The 17,367-nt window shown below is 40.5% G+C and overlaps 1 protein-coding gene across 3 annotated transcripts in view; it reads right to left on the bottom strand.

Moving 5' to 3' along the window:
- Positions 1 to 17,367, bottom strand: part of plcb1l (phospholipase C beta 1-like) — a 138,904-nt gene that overhangs the window by 26,872 nt on the left and 94,665 nt on the right. For all 3 annotated transcript variants that reach the window (XR_015720681.1, XM_087851832.1, XM_087851833.1), the window contains exons 11-14: positions 16,271 to 16,428; positions 12,754 to 12,836; positions 8,270 to 8,354; positions 994 to 1,168 (exon numbers count right to left, since the gene is read on the bottom strand). Coding sequence is in view for 2 of the 3 variants with exons in the window: in XM_087851832.1 (XP_087707958.1) it covers positions 994 to 1,168; positions 8,270 to 8,354; positions 12,754 to 12,836; positions 16,271 to 16,428 (501 nt within the window). In the remaining variant the exon portion in view is untranslated. The remainder of the gene's footprint in view (positions 1 to 993; positions 1,169 to 8,269; positions 8,355 to 12,753; positions 12,837 to 16,270; positions 16,429 to 17,367) is intronic.

Here is a 17,367-nt window from a genome sequence, read left to right as displayed (position 1 = left end):
TTCCTACAAAACCATCTCTAGGGTTTATGGAGAATCCATATTCATCAGAAATTCATTGACCCAGGTTGTCTTGAACATGTCTACATACATCAAAGCACTGAGTTGCTGCTAAAAAGAGTAAATATCCCGTCAGCGGCAGCTCTCCGGGAGGAAATGCCATGTTGATGCTAGACGTCAGAGGAGAATGGACAGACTGCTTCATGGTGATTGGAAGGTGTCAGTAACACCGTCATAACCAAGGTATGCAGATGAGCATCTCTGAACGAGAAACACATCGAACCTTAAAGCTGATGGACAGCAACACACACACACCGAACACATCTTATCAGCCAAGAACAGGAAACTGAGGCTACAATTCACACGGCCTCGCCAAAAGTGTAGAGTAGAAGATTTGAGTTTCGATTTTTTCTTGTGGCTGTCAGCTGGTAGAGTCAGAATTTGGCATAAACAACATGATCCAGGATCCAGACTACCTTGTATCAACGGTTCAGGCTGGGGGTGTAATGCTGTGGGGATATTTTTTGGCATACTTTGAGATCCCTTAGCACCAAAGCTGACCCGGTGCTGTTGCGAGTGCGTATGTAGTACACAACTGAAAAGGCAAACGTATGAACAAATAGGACTGATATTAGGCAGTTACAGCAAAAAAGCAGAGAGTGTTTTATACATACACACTCACACACAACTGGCCAGTGTTTAAGATGCCCCGGTTTAAATGTATAATGCCAGCAGGGAGTGCATGCAACAGCCAATAATACCTTCAGCTGATGGAGAGGGCCATGAAAGTGATGAATGTTAAACAATAGCACTGTTTTGCTCCAGTGATTCAGTTTCTGGACGGCACAGAGGTATTGGTCCACAGTACAGAGGGACCCAGATGGTTAGGATAGCTTTTACACATCTGAAATATCATAACTCAGTGAGCCCATTGTGATTTGATGGCTTTGTTAGTGGAATTTGTGTGTGTGTGTGTGTGTATTAAAGGTGCAGTACCTGCGCTTGGGGAGGAGGGCTCACACACGCTGGAAGAATCACTGCAGGTGTTAGAAACCTGCTCAGAGAGTTTTTTCTTTGCACTTCCACTTGTCTTGTGGTGTTTCTTTTTGTTTTTCACCAAGATCTTTCCCATCAGCTCCATCGGGCTGGGCAACGGCACGCCAGACTCCAACTAGAGGGAATGCGGAAGGAGAAAGATGCAGTTATAGATGAACGAAAGGCGCTTTCCTACATTAATAATTTCAGATAGGGGAGACCGGGGATAGTTGTAACGTGGGTCAGTTGTAACACTTCCAATTTCTCCAATCAGGGCTAAGTTTCAAATGATGTGACTCATTCTGTGCATGCCCAATTCAGTTCTGCTATCACATGTGAAAAATCAGCACATTTTGTCAAACACAGACAATTTAACACGAAAAAAAGTAATTTGTATGCCAAAAAGTAAGTTTTTCTACTTTATTTCAATTTCTAATAGCATTATCTGCTTTGCAGTTAAACTCATCAAACTTAAATTATGTTATTTGCATGTCTATGGGGATATATTCTGTGTAGGTCTTTAGTGCTAATGTTTTAGCCGTCGGCTGTAATGTTAGCTAGTTCATGGCTATAGGAGTCCGGGTCAGTTGTAACAGCAACAGTCTGGGTCAGTTGTAACAATAATGCAGATGTTACAACTTACCACACTATTACTTTAACTTATATTAAACAAGTTGGGGCAACGACATCAGCAGAGAGAGGTTCACTGGTCGCTTTTGTATATGCGGTTAATGCCATTGGCAACACAATTCCTCCACTGTTTGTGTTCCCACACATACATTATGCAGACCACTGTGTCAGAGATGGACCAGTAGGAAGTACTGGTAGTGGAAATAAATCAGGATGGGTGCAAGAAACAGATTTCCTCATCTTTCTGAAGCACTTTGCAAACCACACCAAGGTAAGCCATGATAAAAAGTAATTCAATTGCGATGCTGGTGAACAACTACATTTTTTCAGCTTCATTGTTATGTTCAAAATTGGTGCAAGAGTTGTAGGTTATAATGCCCACTGAGCCAATGAGGCCAAACTCAAGGAAGACCAACCAAAATGAATGAAATATTCAGTTGCAGAAAATTCCATAATTTGTCTTTTTTGGGGGGTTGACATATGTTCAAAAGCTAGATTTCTGCATTCTGTCACACACACACACACAGTTACATAAATGGCTCTAAGTGCCTTCATGTGTTGAATAAACAAAGATTACATGTTAATGTTTTGTTAGTACCCTTATTTCATTGTGTTACATTTCACCCCAGGATATGTTACAACTAACCCAGACTATGGGGTTAATTGTAACATTTCACTCTTTGTGTTTGAGGCCATACCATGCAATGGGTAATTGTGCTGCAGAGAAAATAGCTGCACTATTTAATAGCAGAGACATGTAAATACTTTGCATTACATTTTGAATCCACTACCTTAAAAGAGCTCCAATTTACAGACAGAAATGTCAAAAATGTTACAACTATCCCCGGTCTCCCCTATATTGGATGATGAGAGAACATGAGTTATTTTTCCTGATTAAAATTGTAAATATAAATTTGAGCAAGAGCAAATGCTCCAAAATGCTAATTTATGGGTAAAGATTGCTACAGTGCAATCACAGTTAAGCTGTTTTTTTCTCTTTTTTTGACAAACTAGCTAATTACCAGATGAAAACACTAAAGTTGTTTACTGGAGTGTTCCACTTAAAATGTAAATTTGTGGCTATTACTCTTTTCAAATCCTCTAAGGAAGCGTTCGCTGGTTAGATGCAGCTGGTTAGTAAAAAATGACTGTTTCTGCTGTGAGTGTTATAAACTCGGCTGATGTTATAACTGAACAATTCTACGCTTGCAACACCTTAATCAGCTTCCTGCAAGGAAACTAAACATTAAACACAAACGCACGTTCTCTCAAATGAGCTGGACGGAAAGTCGCTACATCTCCAATTTATTTATGGGATACGCTGCTTTTGGATCACAGTGTTTAGGGATATTAATATTTCACTAATGAGCAATTCACCAGTGGTGCAGAATAAACACACACGTACATGCTCAAACTGCTGTGTTTACAACATATCAACTACAAACATAACCTCACTTAAACATATCAAACTTTTACTTGAGCAACTTGAGAATCAAGAGCAACAAAACAGTGATTCATACACCAACTAACGCCAAGATTTTCCTTCTTGTGACCTATTTTCCACACATGTCTATCTACGCTCTGCTTATGTTGCTGCAGGGGAAATCTTACGACAAAGATTAGCCATCCTGTTTGCATTCACCTCACTGACAGTTACCAGGGAGGAAAAGCAAGATTGGATGGGGCAAGTAATCCTGATTGCACTCAAATGCACCGCACGAAGCCTAATGAAATAAACTCAATCAAGGTTTTTTCCCCAAAATGCCAAAATCAATTATGCTCAGCTGTGATAAGAAAGTGAAAAGTTCCATTTGGCCACCCTTAACTACTTTCAAGCCTCAGTATCATACCAGTGGTAAAGTGAGAAAGTATTTCCTTGTTTTGTTGCTTCGTACGGCGTATCTGCTGCACGATATTTCAGAGCAACGGTTGTGATGTTTAATAAGCTAGATTCAACTGTTTCAAGTTTTCAGTCCAGTCCTTGTCCCTAAACTATTTTCAGTATTTTGCTTGTTACGTTCATTTGTTATAAGACATATGACAATAAGACAATTTCACATTACATAAACAGAAATTGTTCAGTGAAGGGAATAGTTTTAGCATTTTGTTCCAAGTGCATGCTGGGTATGATAAGAGTATCTGGTCTGGATGTAACATAAGGAAGGGAAGCAAGTTTTTTTGAATTGGGTCAAATTCTTCTTCAAAATTTAAGCAAATGTTTTAAAATTTCCTCAAAATGTGTAAATTTACTTCTTTTTTTTTTTTTTTAATAATTCAAGTATTTATTAGAGTTTGCATTTTATAACAGCAAATACAAAGATGCAGCAACCAAAAGCAAGAAGCAAACAAACAAAAACAAACAAACAAAAAACAACAACAACAACAACAACCCCCCCCCCCCAAACAAACAAACAAACAAAACAAAACAAAACAAAAACAGTGAGGTTTTAACATATGTTGTATTAAGCTCAAATGTCCAAGTCAGGTAGACATGTAGGTGCAAAAATTGTCCCACTGTTCCACCGCAGCTTCCGTCACATGATGTATTTTTCCCAGCATCTTTTCGCACGCAACATTCCCAATCATTCTTTCTTTTCACATTTTAAGCGTTGGAGTATGGGAGTCCTTCCAGTGTTCCAAAATGACACGGGCACATGTTACCAATGCAGTACTTAACACTCTAAACTGGTGTTTATTTAATTGCAGCACCTCTCCTTTGTCTCCTAGTAGACATAATTTATAAATTTACTATTAATACTCAAAGTGCTTTTTGCCAATAATACTTCCAGGGAAGTACAACTTTGTTAATAAGTATCTTTACACTGAGGGACTGTGAGTCTTAAATCTTTTAAAAAATGTTGCTTTCGTTTTAACAGGGGATGAACTGTTAAATGTTCGGGTTTGTATGTTCAAACAATGTGAGCAGAAGGCGGAGAGGAAAGCTGCATGACCCGCAAGCGCATGTTAGAGGAAGTAATTAAGTCTTTGTTATGTAAAAGTGTTTTAACTTCAGTTATTGGGATATGGTTATTTATTTTACTCGCCTCCTTACAGCTCCGACAGTTTAGAACTTTTGCATCCACATTATTCTCAATCTGGCCTGCTTATGTGTGCGTGTATATCTCGCCTTGCCAGTTACAGTCTGTCTGCAGCTTAAAACTAAGCCCCAACAAGATTAAACAAACCGCAAGACAAATTGTTTAATTCCTTCAAATATTTCACATATTTTACGCAGTTACAATGAAAAGTTTTTTGCCAACACAGCATAGTGAGAGAAGCAAGAAAACAAACGATGAATCGAGCTTTCAAACTGTTTTGTTTTTACTTTGAAAATAAAAGAAAATCACCGGTCGTCGTTGTGGGACGCGATTGACAGTTTTGTAAAGTGGAGATGGAGTAGGAGCCCAAGTTTCTAAGAAAACTTTAATCCTCTTAATTCTCACTCTAGGTTGAGCTGGATTTCATCTAGCTGTATTACCCTATCTGCCCCGGTCCCTGTGGGCTTATCAGGCTGATATCCCTTTCGATACGCTGTATACACAGCTGACTCCACGCCAGATGGGAGTGACTGTCATTGCTCTCACCTTTCCCAGTTTGTACATGCTCAGTGGTAGAAAGCTCATTCCTCAATGGCACTTTCTCTTTCCATCTTTCTAAATTCTCCCTTGGTGTCTGTCTCCTCATATCTCTCCCCTTCTCCTTCCCTCTGCCACTCCATTCAAAAGGCTTCTCCCTGATAATACTTCAATGTCAAATCCAGTCAGAAGGCTGTAATTCTCAGCGGGCTGTGACTCTGGCAGGCAGCAGTGCTGGAGGAGCTCCCTGCGTGTGTGAGATAATTCTGCATCTTACTGCTGCTGGGAACTTTAGCTGCTCCACAGTGTTGTGCCAAAGGGAATAACGTCATCCCAGGAGAATGACGCGAGAGGAGTAAGCGGTACATTTAAGTACATATATGTGCAGAACTGTTTGCGAAGCATGTTTTCATGTACGCACTGTGAGAAGTGCCTAAAAGTCCATGCAAGAGTTTGTGTGCAAGTGTCTAAATTTGCCTCACGTAAGAGCCTGCGTCATTACACACAAAGACGCCTTAGGGGGAAAAAAAAAGAAGTTTGGCCACAAAGGGACAATGGAAGCTTTTAACTGGTAGTCATGGCAACAGAGGAAAGGCCTGTCTGAGATAAAGGACTGCCAAGAAAAGCCACGTTTAGATTACAGCGGAAAATGCTTCCTTTTAATCTTAAACGGCTTTTGTTTGCAGTCTCTGCTATGATAACACAGACGTGATAAGGAGGAATAAGCACGATTGCGGGATGATTCGTTAAAAGTTAGCTTCCACAGCATGTTTAAGAGAAAGTTAAAGTGGCTGAGGCTTCAATGAAAAAGAACAGCAGCAGGATATTTTGCCAGGTGCCAAAGGTCACATGGTGTTATGTGTGAGAAAGAGACAAAGAAAACAAAAAGGAAGAAAAACAGAGACATATAGTAGGGGTGCAATGATACACAAAATTCACGGTTAGATATTTTTTCGATACAAAAAAAATGTTCCTGCTTTTTTAATTTGTCATTTATTAAAATTATAAATATATATTTTAACTCAAAAGTACAGTTTTTAAATTTAATGTTGCTGAAACAAAGTAATAAAAAAAATAAATCTATCTGATCAAGAAATCACTCATCTTTGGAAAAGAGAGTTCATTACAGAGAAATGTCTCTTTCCAAAATAAAAGCTATACTATACGCTTCTTCTGGGCTATATTTTCAGCAGCATATTAAACATATCAGGTCCCCATAAGGAGAATCGTGTGCTAACTGCTGTCTAAATGACTCGGGTAAAGTTTGTAGCATGCGTGCTTGTTGTTTTTGTCTGCTTCCACTTGTCTTTGCACTAGGATGATGTCGGAGTAAATGTGCAGTCATATTCATTGTGTTCCCACTAGTGCTGTCAGCGTTAATCTGAAATTACGTTAACACCACAACACGGCAAATCTCCGTTAACGAGCTACTGCGGATCGCTGTGCGTGGGGCTGGACAGCGTCAACACGTTAACGAGCTAACTGCGCTAACACTAGTTCCCACCAATGTAATTGAGCATTTCGTGGCACATCCAACATACTGTTTTACTTTTGTCCATGACGGCTTACCTTCAGGGTCATACATCACATGAAAACCAAAATAGTTCCAAAGGCCAGATCTGAATGAGGGTGGGGGAGGTTCAATTTGCCATGTTGCAACGAGCTTAGCTTCTGTTTTGCTAGCTTGCGCTGTGCTCAGTGGATCTGCGCTCGACAGTGCAGCCTAGGCGGAGTAGTCGAACGCAGATCCACTGAGCGCTCAACACAGACAGCATCGTCAGAAGAAAAGTTGATAAAATAAATTAAAAATTTTGTATTGTTCATACATATGCATACCGAACCGAGAGCACTGTATCAAACGGTTCAATATCGATACGAGTATTGTTGCACCCCTAATATATAGATATTGCAAAGTCTCAAATCAAGACTAATTTCTTTATATTTTGCTTAGAAAATGGGAAACAGGTGCACTGATTTGTTGAAACATCCAGGCAAACAACAAAGTCAATATTTGGTATGACCATGTTTATTCTTCAACACAGCCTGAACTCTCTTAGGCAAGCTTTCCTGTCAGCAAAAGGCTTCTGGAAGGACATTCGAAGCTCTTCTTTGGATGTTGGCTGCCTTCGATAATGTTGAAACAGTGTGCTATCTGTTGCTAATCAGACACTTTCCAGATGGTATTGGATGATGATCCTTTTTATTGCATTCACAACTCCATAAATTTTGACAAGTCCCCCAACACCACTGGCTGAAATGCAACCCCAAACAATTTACAATTGGAATTTTTCACTCCATAAGGCCTGTTGCCACAGATTTCTAGTCCAGTTCTGTTGTTTGCCTTCTTGACAGTTACCCATACACTGGGACAGTTTCTGATGAAGCTTCAGTGACCAGTAGATGGATCAACTACAGGTCCAGATGCATCTCACAGATTCTGTCAAAATGTTTTATCTTTGGTATTTTTCGTAGATTTAACGAGAGAAAATGGAACAAACTATGTGTTTTGCAACAGGCTGCTAGTAACAAAGTGCCTAAGGATACCATTTAAAACGGATTCTTTGCCAAGTTATCTGTATGTACAGACAAAACACTGGTTGGTCTCTTGTGTTAGATGCCTTTTTTTTATGCTTGAATGATTTGTGGGTCAGCATTGAGTGTAAAAAGCAGCCAATGACCAAAAACCAGCTTGGAGCACTAGTGGTCAAGTCTCTTTGGAAGCAAAATATGAAGCAATGAGAGGGACCTCAAGACTTTTTCACAGTACCGTGTGTGTGTGTGTGTGTGTGTGTGTGTGTAAGTAACTATGTGAGTTTTTACCTCAAAGAGTACATTTATATGGGCAGCATGGTGAGCAGCGGCGTTCAAGGACATTCATTTCTCTAGTGCACTCATCTGTGTGATAGTATCTTCTGAATGCCTCACTGTTGTTGTATCATATGTGTTCGTGTGTTGGAAAGAGACAAGCAAGTGTGAATGTGAGCGCGAGCACAAGCAAATGTAGCGGGTGCGTGGAGATCTTATATACTCACAAGATATTTCTCCAGAGGTTCTGTCAGCAATGCGTCTCCAAATATTGACCGGCAATACTCAGCCATCTTAGCCTGCTGCTTTGGTCTGGGAGTCATCACACAAAGACACACACACAATCATGATTTCTCCACTAAATATCAATATCCTGAATATGTATGTTGCCCCAGAGTATCTTGGTGCCATTAAAGATGAAAGGATTAATCAGAAGCATCTCCCTAGCTCTGCAGATATTTACACAGTTGATAAAAAACAAAGTGGTTGGTTAGACATATTGACAGTCCTCATCAATATGCTTAACAGTATGAAGCCTCATTTATGCAAAAATTATATTCACATGCACGGCGTCAATATCTAGTGGATATTTGTTTATGTTCTTCTGTTCTTCTGCTCTTCAGTTGCGACACAGATATTTGTCTGTGTCAGTCTGACTTTAATATTTTAGTCTGCCGTCTTGTTGCACTTACTGTCTGATTGCAGTCTCATGACTGTTGCCGTGATGTGCTGTCAGTGTGTCAGCAGACAACTGAGCTAATGATGGAGCAGTCCCAGGGAATCCAGTCAGCACATGGATTTCCATAGATTCCTGTTCACACTGACTCTGACTGTTACCATGTAATATATTAGCATATTTCTGGAAAGTGCTATATATTAGCTTCACATGTACAATTCATTAAAATATGTGTGGGACAACAATGTAACTCTATACTAGAGTCTATAAATATAAGTGATATATATATATTAGGGGTGCAACGATACACAAAATTCACGGTTCGGTTCGGTTCGATACTTTGGTGTCACGGTTCGATATTTTTTCGATACAAAAAAAATGTTCATGCCTTTTTAATTTGTCATTTATTAAATTTTCACGGCACATTCTGCACCACCTCTCTGTGCGTTCATCATTTGTTTGAAGCCAGCTCACCTCCTGCAACCACTTTTCCGAGAATACGCGCTTCTTTTGTGGTTCGGACTCCTGACATTTCTTTGGAGGTGGAGGAACACCAAAGTAATTGCTTAAAGGAGCTTCTTCGACATCTTTATGAGTTCTAAACAAATGTCTGTCCTCCTCCTGAAAATCTTATGTATGCAAACACGCGTTGCAACTTCTTATCTTGTGCGCGTTTTTTATTTTGACAGCGAATGCGCACCTGCGGACCATTTATGTGCAGCCCTGGTTATTTAGCTCGTCATATTGCAGCCACAGAAATTCTTTTGTCCATGAAACCATAAAGCTGCTCTTTCTTTTTGCCTTATAGTCTGATTTGTCATAACTTTTCCGTTTTGTGGTAAGCTTTTCTTTGGCTGTCACTTCTTCACCCTGACCTGTCTTATTTGGCTCAGCAGAACTAAAATATATATCTTGCTGCTTTTACACACGCATTCACATAACGCTCAGCGATTCTCTGCGCGATCAACCTCTCACATGTTTAAGCTTGCTGCGGGAGATTTCACTTGTCATGTTTGCATAGTAAGCTAACGATTGATAAGACGATGCCAGAGGAATTGGTGCGCAAATTATCATCACTCACCAATCAGTGCTGTCGCTCTCTATACACAGTTCGCGCGATTGCAAAGTGAAAGCAAAAAACAAGCGCAAATTCAAACGCGATTTCAATATGTCACATATTGACAGTGGCTCACCGATGCCAATGACATAATTACCCAGCTACATTTCCGAAAGAATGCAAAAGCATTGACATATATTTTTCCTTCCTACCATAGGCCGACGAGCAGAGCAGGGCAGCCCGACTGGAAAAATCGCTAGCGATTTTGCGAGCCCTGTATCTGATTGAGGAATCACTCATCTTTGGAAAAGAGAGTTTATTACAGAGAAATGTCTCTTTCCAAAATAAAAGCTATACTATACGCTTCTTCTGGGCTATATTCTCAGCAGCATATTAAACATATCAGGTCCCCATAAGGAGAATCATGTGCTAACGGCTGTCTAAATGACTCAGTAAAGTTTGTATGCATGCTTGTTGTTTTTGTCTGCTTCCACTTGTCTTTGCACTAGGATGCTATCGGGTAAATGTGCAGTCATATTCGTTGTTCCCACTAGTGCTGTCAGCCTTAATCTGAAATGAGGTTAACGCCACAACACGGCAAATCTCCGTTAACGAGCTACCGCGGATTGCCCAGTGTGTGGGGCTGGACAGCGTCAACACATTAACGAGCTAACTGCGCTAACACACTAGTTCCCACTCATGTAATTGAGCATTGCTGGCACATCTGACATACTGTTTTACTTTAGTCCATGACTCGCTTACCTTCAGGGTCATACATCACATGAAGACCAAAATAGTTCCAGACGCCAGATCTGAATGAGGGTGGGGGAGGTTCAATTTGCCATGTTGCAACGAGCTTAACTTCTGTCTCGCTAGCTTGCCCTGCGCTCAGTGAATCTGTGTTCGACTACTCCGCCTAGGCTGCACTGTCGAGCGCAGATCCACTGAGCGCTCAACACAGACAGCACCGTCAGAAGGAAAGTTGATAAAATAAATTAAAAATGTTGTATTGTTCGATACATATGCGTACCGAACCGAAAGCACTGTATCGAACGGTTCAATATCGATACGAGTATCGTTGCACCCCTAATATATATATATATATATAATATAATCAATTTAAATGCGAGATATATTTTTATAATACTGAAAGAAGAAAACCTTGGTTAATACTTTATTTATGAACAGATTCTGTATGTATGTTTCCCCATACATATTAATTACCTGGAGGGGCTGATCACGTATATCAGTGACCACCATCAATTTGCTATCGTGCAATACCCGCGCTCTTAATTTGAAAGTTTAGTCACTGCTAATAAGTTAGCACCAGGCATTCCTGTCTCCTGTTTCCCTGTCGGCAGGCTTTTGTGAGACTCATCTCTGTGTTCAACAGACTCTGACTCCACTGTCTCAAACTGCAGCTGGTAATGGCACCCCTTAATCTCCCCTGAAGACCCTCTGTGAGTTGGAGGAGCAGCTGTTTGAAGCAGCTGGAGGAGCAACCTCAGTAGCTCACTGAGAACGGGAGTAGAGTACTCTCTATAAAGTGAAGATGCTGCATGTTTGATTCCATCCAAGCGACGGGAAACTCAGAGGAGCAACAGCTTCTTAGTTTTTGCCACAAAGTATATTTCTGCATTCATGCATTTAATGAAACATGGGTGCACCTCCTTCCACACGCACCCACCTCCAGCTTTTGACTTTTCAAGGCTTTAGTTGTCCTTTTGAGATGTCAGCGGACAGCTTGAGATGGTCCACAGTTCAGTAACTGCACCCATGTGTGATACATAAATCCTTTTGAAACTGTATTAAGCATATTGTCGAATACAACAAATGGAAAACTGCCTAATTTAGTGGAATGCATTTACTTTTAAATTAAAGTTTCACAGGACACAGTAGGGCTGTGCGATATGACCAAAATCTCATATCCCGATATAAAACATCTATCGTCTCGATAACGATATAAATCACAAAAATGTAACATTTTCTGTAAATTCTGTGAATCTCATGCAGCTCGACTTGCGGGAAGTGTTTCCAGCTGTGCGTCATGGACCTGGAGTCGAGTGTTTTAACAGATGCATGAAACGATACATTTTTAGACATAAGTAGTAACGGCCCCCATTTTGTTTGTGAGTATTTATTACACGGCGTGCTGCGGGGAAAAGCGTGTTCTAACGTTTGAGTCTAAGGTTTATTTTTTTAGCACCTGGCGGCTTTTTTATTCTCATCCATAAATAATCTGCTCTTTCACGTGATTCAGTTTATTTTGAAAAGTCTCAACAGGATCTTGAGCTTTATTGTGAAAGGTTTATGTGGAACATAAACAAGCGGACACGCGATGGTGTTACCGTCGCTGTTGCTAACGACAACGCATAAAAACAGGTGCTTGTCCGTCCGTAGTGTGGTTATTAAAATATAAGAGAAAGAGAGAACTTTAAGAAATTAATATAGCCACTACAGTGACCATCAAAACGATGAAAAAATATTGCAAAGAGTTTATTTTGCGACACCACGAAACAAATGATAGCGTAAAATGAAACGATAGATGTTTTTATATCGTCATCCGATATATATTGTTATATCAAACAGCCCTAGGACACAGTATATAACATTTTGTTACAATGATATATCTGGGTATACCTGATAAACTGCTTACACGTATCTTTAGATTTCTATTTTGACTGCTTCCAGCACCCATAACACCAGTGCAAGATTAAACATAGAATAAAACCCAAACATCAAGCGGTTCATTAAGAAACTTGCCACTGACGACTCACTTTGACCACGGTAGCCAAATGACTGAGATAGCAAAACAATCAGGCTGCCATTGTGTTCTTTGAGCACGAGTCAAAGAACAGAAAGTGCAACAAGGCGATTGTCACATGTTGAATCAACATAGGCAGCGCACATGTAAAGATAATTCTGGTACAATTGGAACCTCTTAAGGCAACAAGGTAAAAAATGTCCCGTTAACTTACGAGTCCACGTGATTCTCGAAGGACAGGATGACGGGGAAAGGCGAGGTCTTGAAGGCACACTCTGCTATAGCTTCAATTACCTCCTAAATACCCAAACACAAAGAATACAAAATATACCTGTAAATTACAACATAGGCTCAGTGTTGGATCATTATCTAATTCATGTCATACATAATGAAAACACAGGAGTTTGCTACAGTGACATTGTTTTGTCTATGAACCTGAATACAACAATGTGAACAAAAATCCCATACAGTAGGTCAGGAGTGGGCAATTCCAGGCCCCGAGGGCCGGTGTCCTGCAAGTTTTAGATCTCACCTTGGGTCAACACACCTGAATCACATGATTAGTTCGTTACCAGGCCTCTGGAGAACTGCAGAAGCTAATTTAGCAATTTAAATCAGCTGTGTTGGTTCAAGGACACATCTAAAACCTGCAGGGACACTGGCCCTCGAGGCCCGGAGTTGCCCACCCCTACAGTAGGTCATCAATTGCAGGTATTTAAATAAATGGGAGCTGAGCGATATTGTCGAATCATTCCCCAACTCTGCTGAAGACAGTTCAACATCCGATATTAGATTTCTAAGCCACTCATTGTCTGAGTCAATTACACCATCATTAACAACAGTGGCAGTTCAGTAAAAGCCTTCATTTCCTCCAATAAAAATCTTTGTCTGTAACTCAACCCCTTCAATCTGTAGCTCTCTTCCATCTTTTAACAACTCTTCTCTTTTTGCATTTCACTCTCAGACTAATTGCATTAGGCTTGTTCTGCTTCTTCTGTTACTTTCATTAGATCTGAAATTTCCTCCATCAATCAGTTCACCCATTTCTTTCTTCTTTTGTCTTGACACTACACTGCCCTTAAATTTTCATGCCCTCCTCCTCCTATGAAAGCATCTCGTCGTCAGTTAATTGCCCCTCGGTGCTTCTCTTTCTAGGCTTATTCAGCGCATCTCTGTTTCTTACGATTTGCCATCTGCTCCTTGCATGCCCCACTTTTTGCTTTTTCTATGTCTTCTTCAGTCTATACTTGTCTGTTGAAATGTGTTTTTTAAATATATATAGTTGTGGTGAGGTTTACTATTGCCCTGATGTCAATCAAAGCAAAGGGAAATTAATTAAATGAATTAAATCAAACTCTTCTCTTCACTCCCCTTAGGACAGCATTTCCCAGGGAGCATTGTTTGTTAGTTTCGACCATGATCACACTTAGAAGTGTGTCTGCATTTTTATTCTGCAAGTATTTATCCATTTTTTGTCAGTCGACCATTTTTAAGGTCTGCAAAAGAGTAGCAGAACAAGAAAGAAGCACAGTTAGCTCCTAGATTAAGAGCTGTAGACACATGGTTGCACGCCTCCAAATCCTCAGATGGGTTCTTTTTATTAAAATAATTCAGTTTATTTGACACCAGTGACCACATGTGTCACCAGATCAATAAAGACTGAAATCATCCTTAAGTAGGTACAAAATATTGACACATCAATATACTGTATTGCATCCCTGAGGGATAAGTTATTGAAATTTTTATTAGAAAATGCAGGCTGGATGAATCCCCCCTCTCTGTGTGGGAGGAAATTGTGGGGAAGAAGTGGACAGACACATCCAGTATCACAGAATCAGTGTGCTATCTATTTACACCTACAGGCCAGTGGACACTCTTTCAGTGATGAGGATGTACGCATCCTGGACAGGAACGCTGGTCTACAGCTCATCTAAGTTTCTAAATCTTTGTAAACCAATTAATTTTGCATCTTCAAAAGTACCGTGTTCAAGATCTAACCACTAAATGTCAGTAGATCGCCGTCATCTGAGTTCTTTTGCCGCCGTTCATCTGTAGTGTGTGCTGGCTGACAGTCGGCTGCTTATTTCAGTTGGTGTACATGTCTATTTACTCCCGAGGAGGCTGTAAAAACTTTGTTAAGGAAGTCTGATGAGTCAGTGAAGCTCACTTCCGACAGCGACACTGAGGACTTGAGGATATCCTAAACTTTTCTGTCAGCCTTTGTTAGCTGCTTTTAGCTAGCATTAGTGAAGCTTTATTTGAATACCTTCTCACACGATGTAAGAACATAATAAAACTGTTTATCCGAGGGAAAGTGTGATTTTTAGGACACTCCAGCTGATTAGATTAGCTAGCATAATGTTAGCTTATAACCATATGCTGTTGTTTAGCCGGCTTGAGGTCAGCTTTCTGGAATGGGGAGGCTCGCATATTTAATCTGCTTGCTGTGACAATATCTGGAATAAATAAGCACCTGTTTGAACATTTTTGTGTGTTAGAGCTCTGACTTCTGCTCAGGAGATGAGGCGTGAAGTGAGGAGGGAGAAGATGACTTTTTTCCAGATGTCGGTGTTCTGGGAATCCATCCTAGCTTGGAAACCGTCCTTCAGCTATTGTAAATATTTCTAATGGTTATGGTTAAGGTTAGAGTTGGTCAGAAGTCACCGTCAAATAATCATATGGGTAGGATGACTTGCCAAAGTAGGACGGTTTCTCAGAACACCGGTCTGTTGTCCTTTGCGTTTTCACTTGTTTGGTGATAGGGACCCCTTTCCAGATGATAAATTATAGGTATGATGTTCATATTTTGAATCAACCCACGGCATGTGAATGCCTGTGGGTTCTCTTCTTCTCTGCCTTTGGCGTGCCACGTACAGTATGTGGCCGGTTTGTCCATTTTGGCCGCTGTCTGACAACGTGATGGCTTTCACAAACCAGATAAATTCTGAGTTTATGAGAATGGATCCGTTTATTGGAAGATGAAATAACACGGTGAGATGGTAAATGGCCTGTACTTGTATAGCGCTTTACTAGTCCCTAAGGCCCCCAAAGCACTTTACACATTCAGTCATCCACCCATTCACACACACATTCACACACTGGTGATGGCAGCTACATTGTAGCCACAGCCACCCTGGGGCGCACTGACAGAGGCGAGGCTGCCGAACACTGGCGCTACCGGGCCCTCTGACCACCACCAGTAAGTAATGGGTGAAGTGGCCGGGGCTCGAACCGGCAACCTTCCGATTACAAGGCGACCACCCAACTCTTGAGCCACGATCGCTCCCCATCCCCACAATATTCTTTTTTTCTGTTAAAGCTTCTGCATTTTGTTGTAAAACTGAATACGTTTACGTGGCTAACAGCATATTCAGCTGGCCTGAAAGAACTCTTTGAGAATTTTTTAAAGATAAAATGTGGAGAAATCCTGCATCTAGAATATATGAATTTTTGCATTTTTTTTGAATTTATAAGCTTTTCAGTGTTCTTCTCTTTAGATATTTTTAAACCTGATTTACTAACGGATAAACCAAATTTAACAACACACTGTGTTCTGTTGTTATTTAATTCTAAATTTAACAACACAACGTTGTTAAATTAACCCTAACAGTTGGGTTAGTAGCAGTGGGTGGATGATCTGTTGAGCAGAATACCCTTCTGTGAAAACGTTCCCTTTGCTTCCCAACCCCCAACCAAGCCCTTCCGTATATCACCATCACTCCTTGTGTTACCTTGAAGGAGATTTCAGTTGTCATGGTGAAGCCATGGGTGATAACAGGCTCTTCTTCTGTGGTGCGACCCTTCCAACAGTCCAGTTCAATGCAGCGGCACCCAGAAAGGAGGACCTGTTTGTACATCTCGACCGAAGAGTTGCCTGCGAGCTGGCCGGCTGCACCGAACACACAAACACAAAAAAAAACAGCTCTTACAGGTATCGGCTAAGTTGATCCAAAAAGAAACAGGATGCCCACAAAAGCACATCCTCCCACTTTTCAAGAGCTCATTAACTGTATTGTTCCTCACATGCAGTAAAAACAATACAACTGTCGTTATCTGAAGCAGGCAAATCTCATCACCCTGTCACCATTAGCGAAGCAATTATCTCTTCACATTAGCAGCATGTTTCCACGAAATAAGTGGAAGTGTGTTAAAGTGAGAGGCAGCTACGTTCTCACTTGGTGTGATGCCATTCGTTTACTTCACTCTTTTCTCATTTTTTTCTCTCAAAAACTTGTTTAATTGACATCTTTAAGCAACTCCATGAGGTGAAATATTTCTTCACAGTTACTTTCATTTTAAAATGTAATTTACAATGGTTCAATAACACAAAATGCTTGTCCTGTTATCAAACTAATGATTCTGCATGGCTCTTTTTGTATGTAAAGTTGTGAAACACAAATGCCTCACAGACAGAAATAGACTCCACATTGCAACACGCTTCTGCTCCCTATTAGAATAAAATAGTATGAGTCACTATGAAAATACCTAAAGAAAAACACAGTTCGTGAGGAGAAAATTAAAAGACCTCGTGTTGGTTTTTCTCATTTCTTCATTCCACCAGCTATGAGGCTGGGCTATTACAGAAAATTCAATTTTTTCCAATCGCTGCTGAAATCTGATCCACTTCAAAGATTCAATGCTCTTCAGTTCCCCCCAGAATAGATTTGAATAGATGAATTCTAATATCCATTGAAGAGAAAATGGCCTCTCTATTGTGCCAGCCATGCTTGTGCACCGCAGGGAGTTACTTTGACTACCCGTCCAAAGAAATATTTAACTCATGAATATCAATGAATCGAGTATCGTGGCATGACTTGATTGGATAACC

This window comes from Neolamprologus brichardi, chromosome 15, assembly GCF_056152115.1.
Source record: "Neolamprologus brichardi isolate AB-2024 chromosome 15, ASM5615211v1, whole genome shotgun sequence".
Taxonomy (NCBI): domain Eukaryota; kingdom Metazoa; phylum Chordata; class Actinopteri; order Cichliformes; family Cichlidae; genus Neolamprologus; species Neolamprologus brichardi.
Note: the sequence above shows the minus strand (reverse complement) of the source record. Positions and strands in the feature narration are given on the sequence as shown.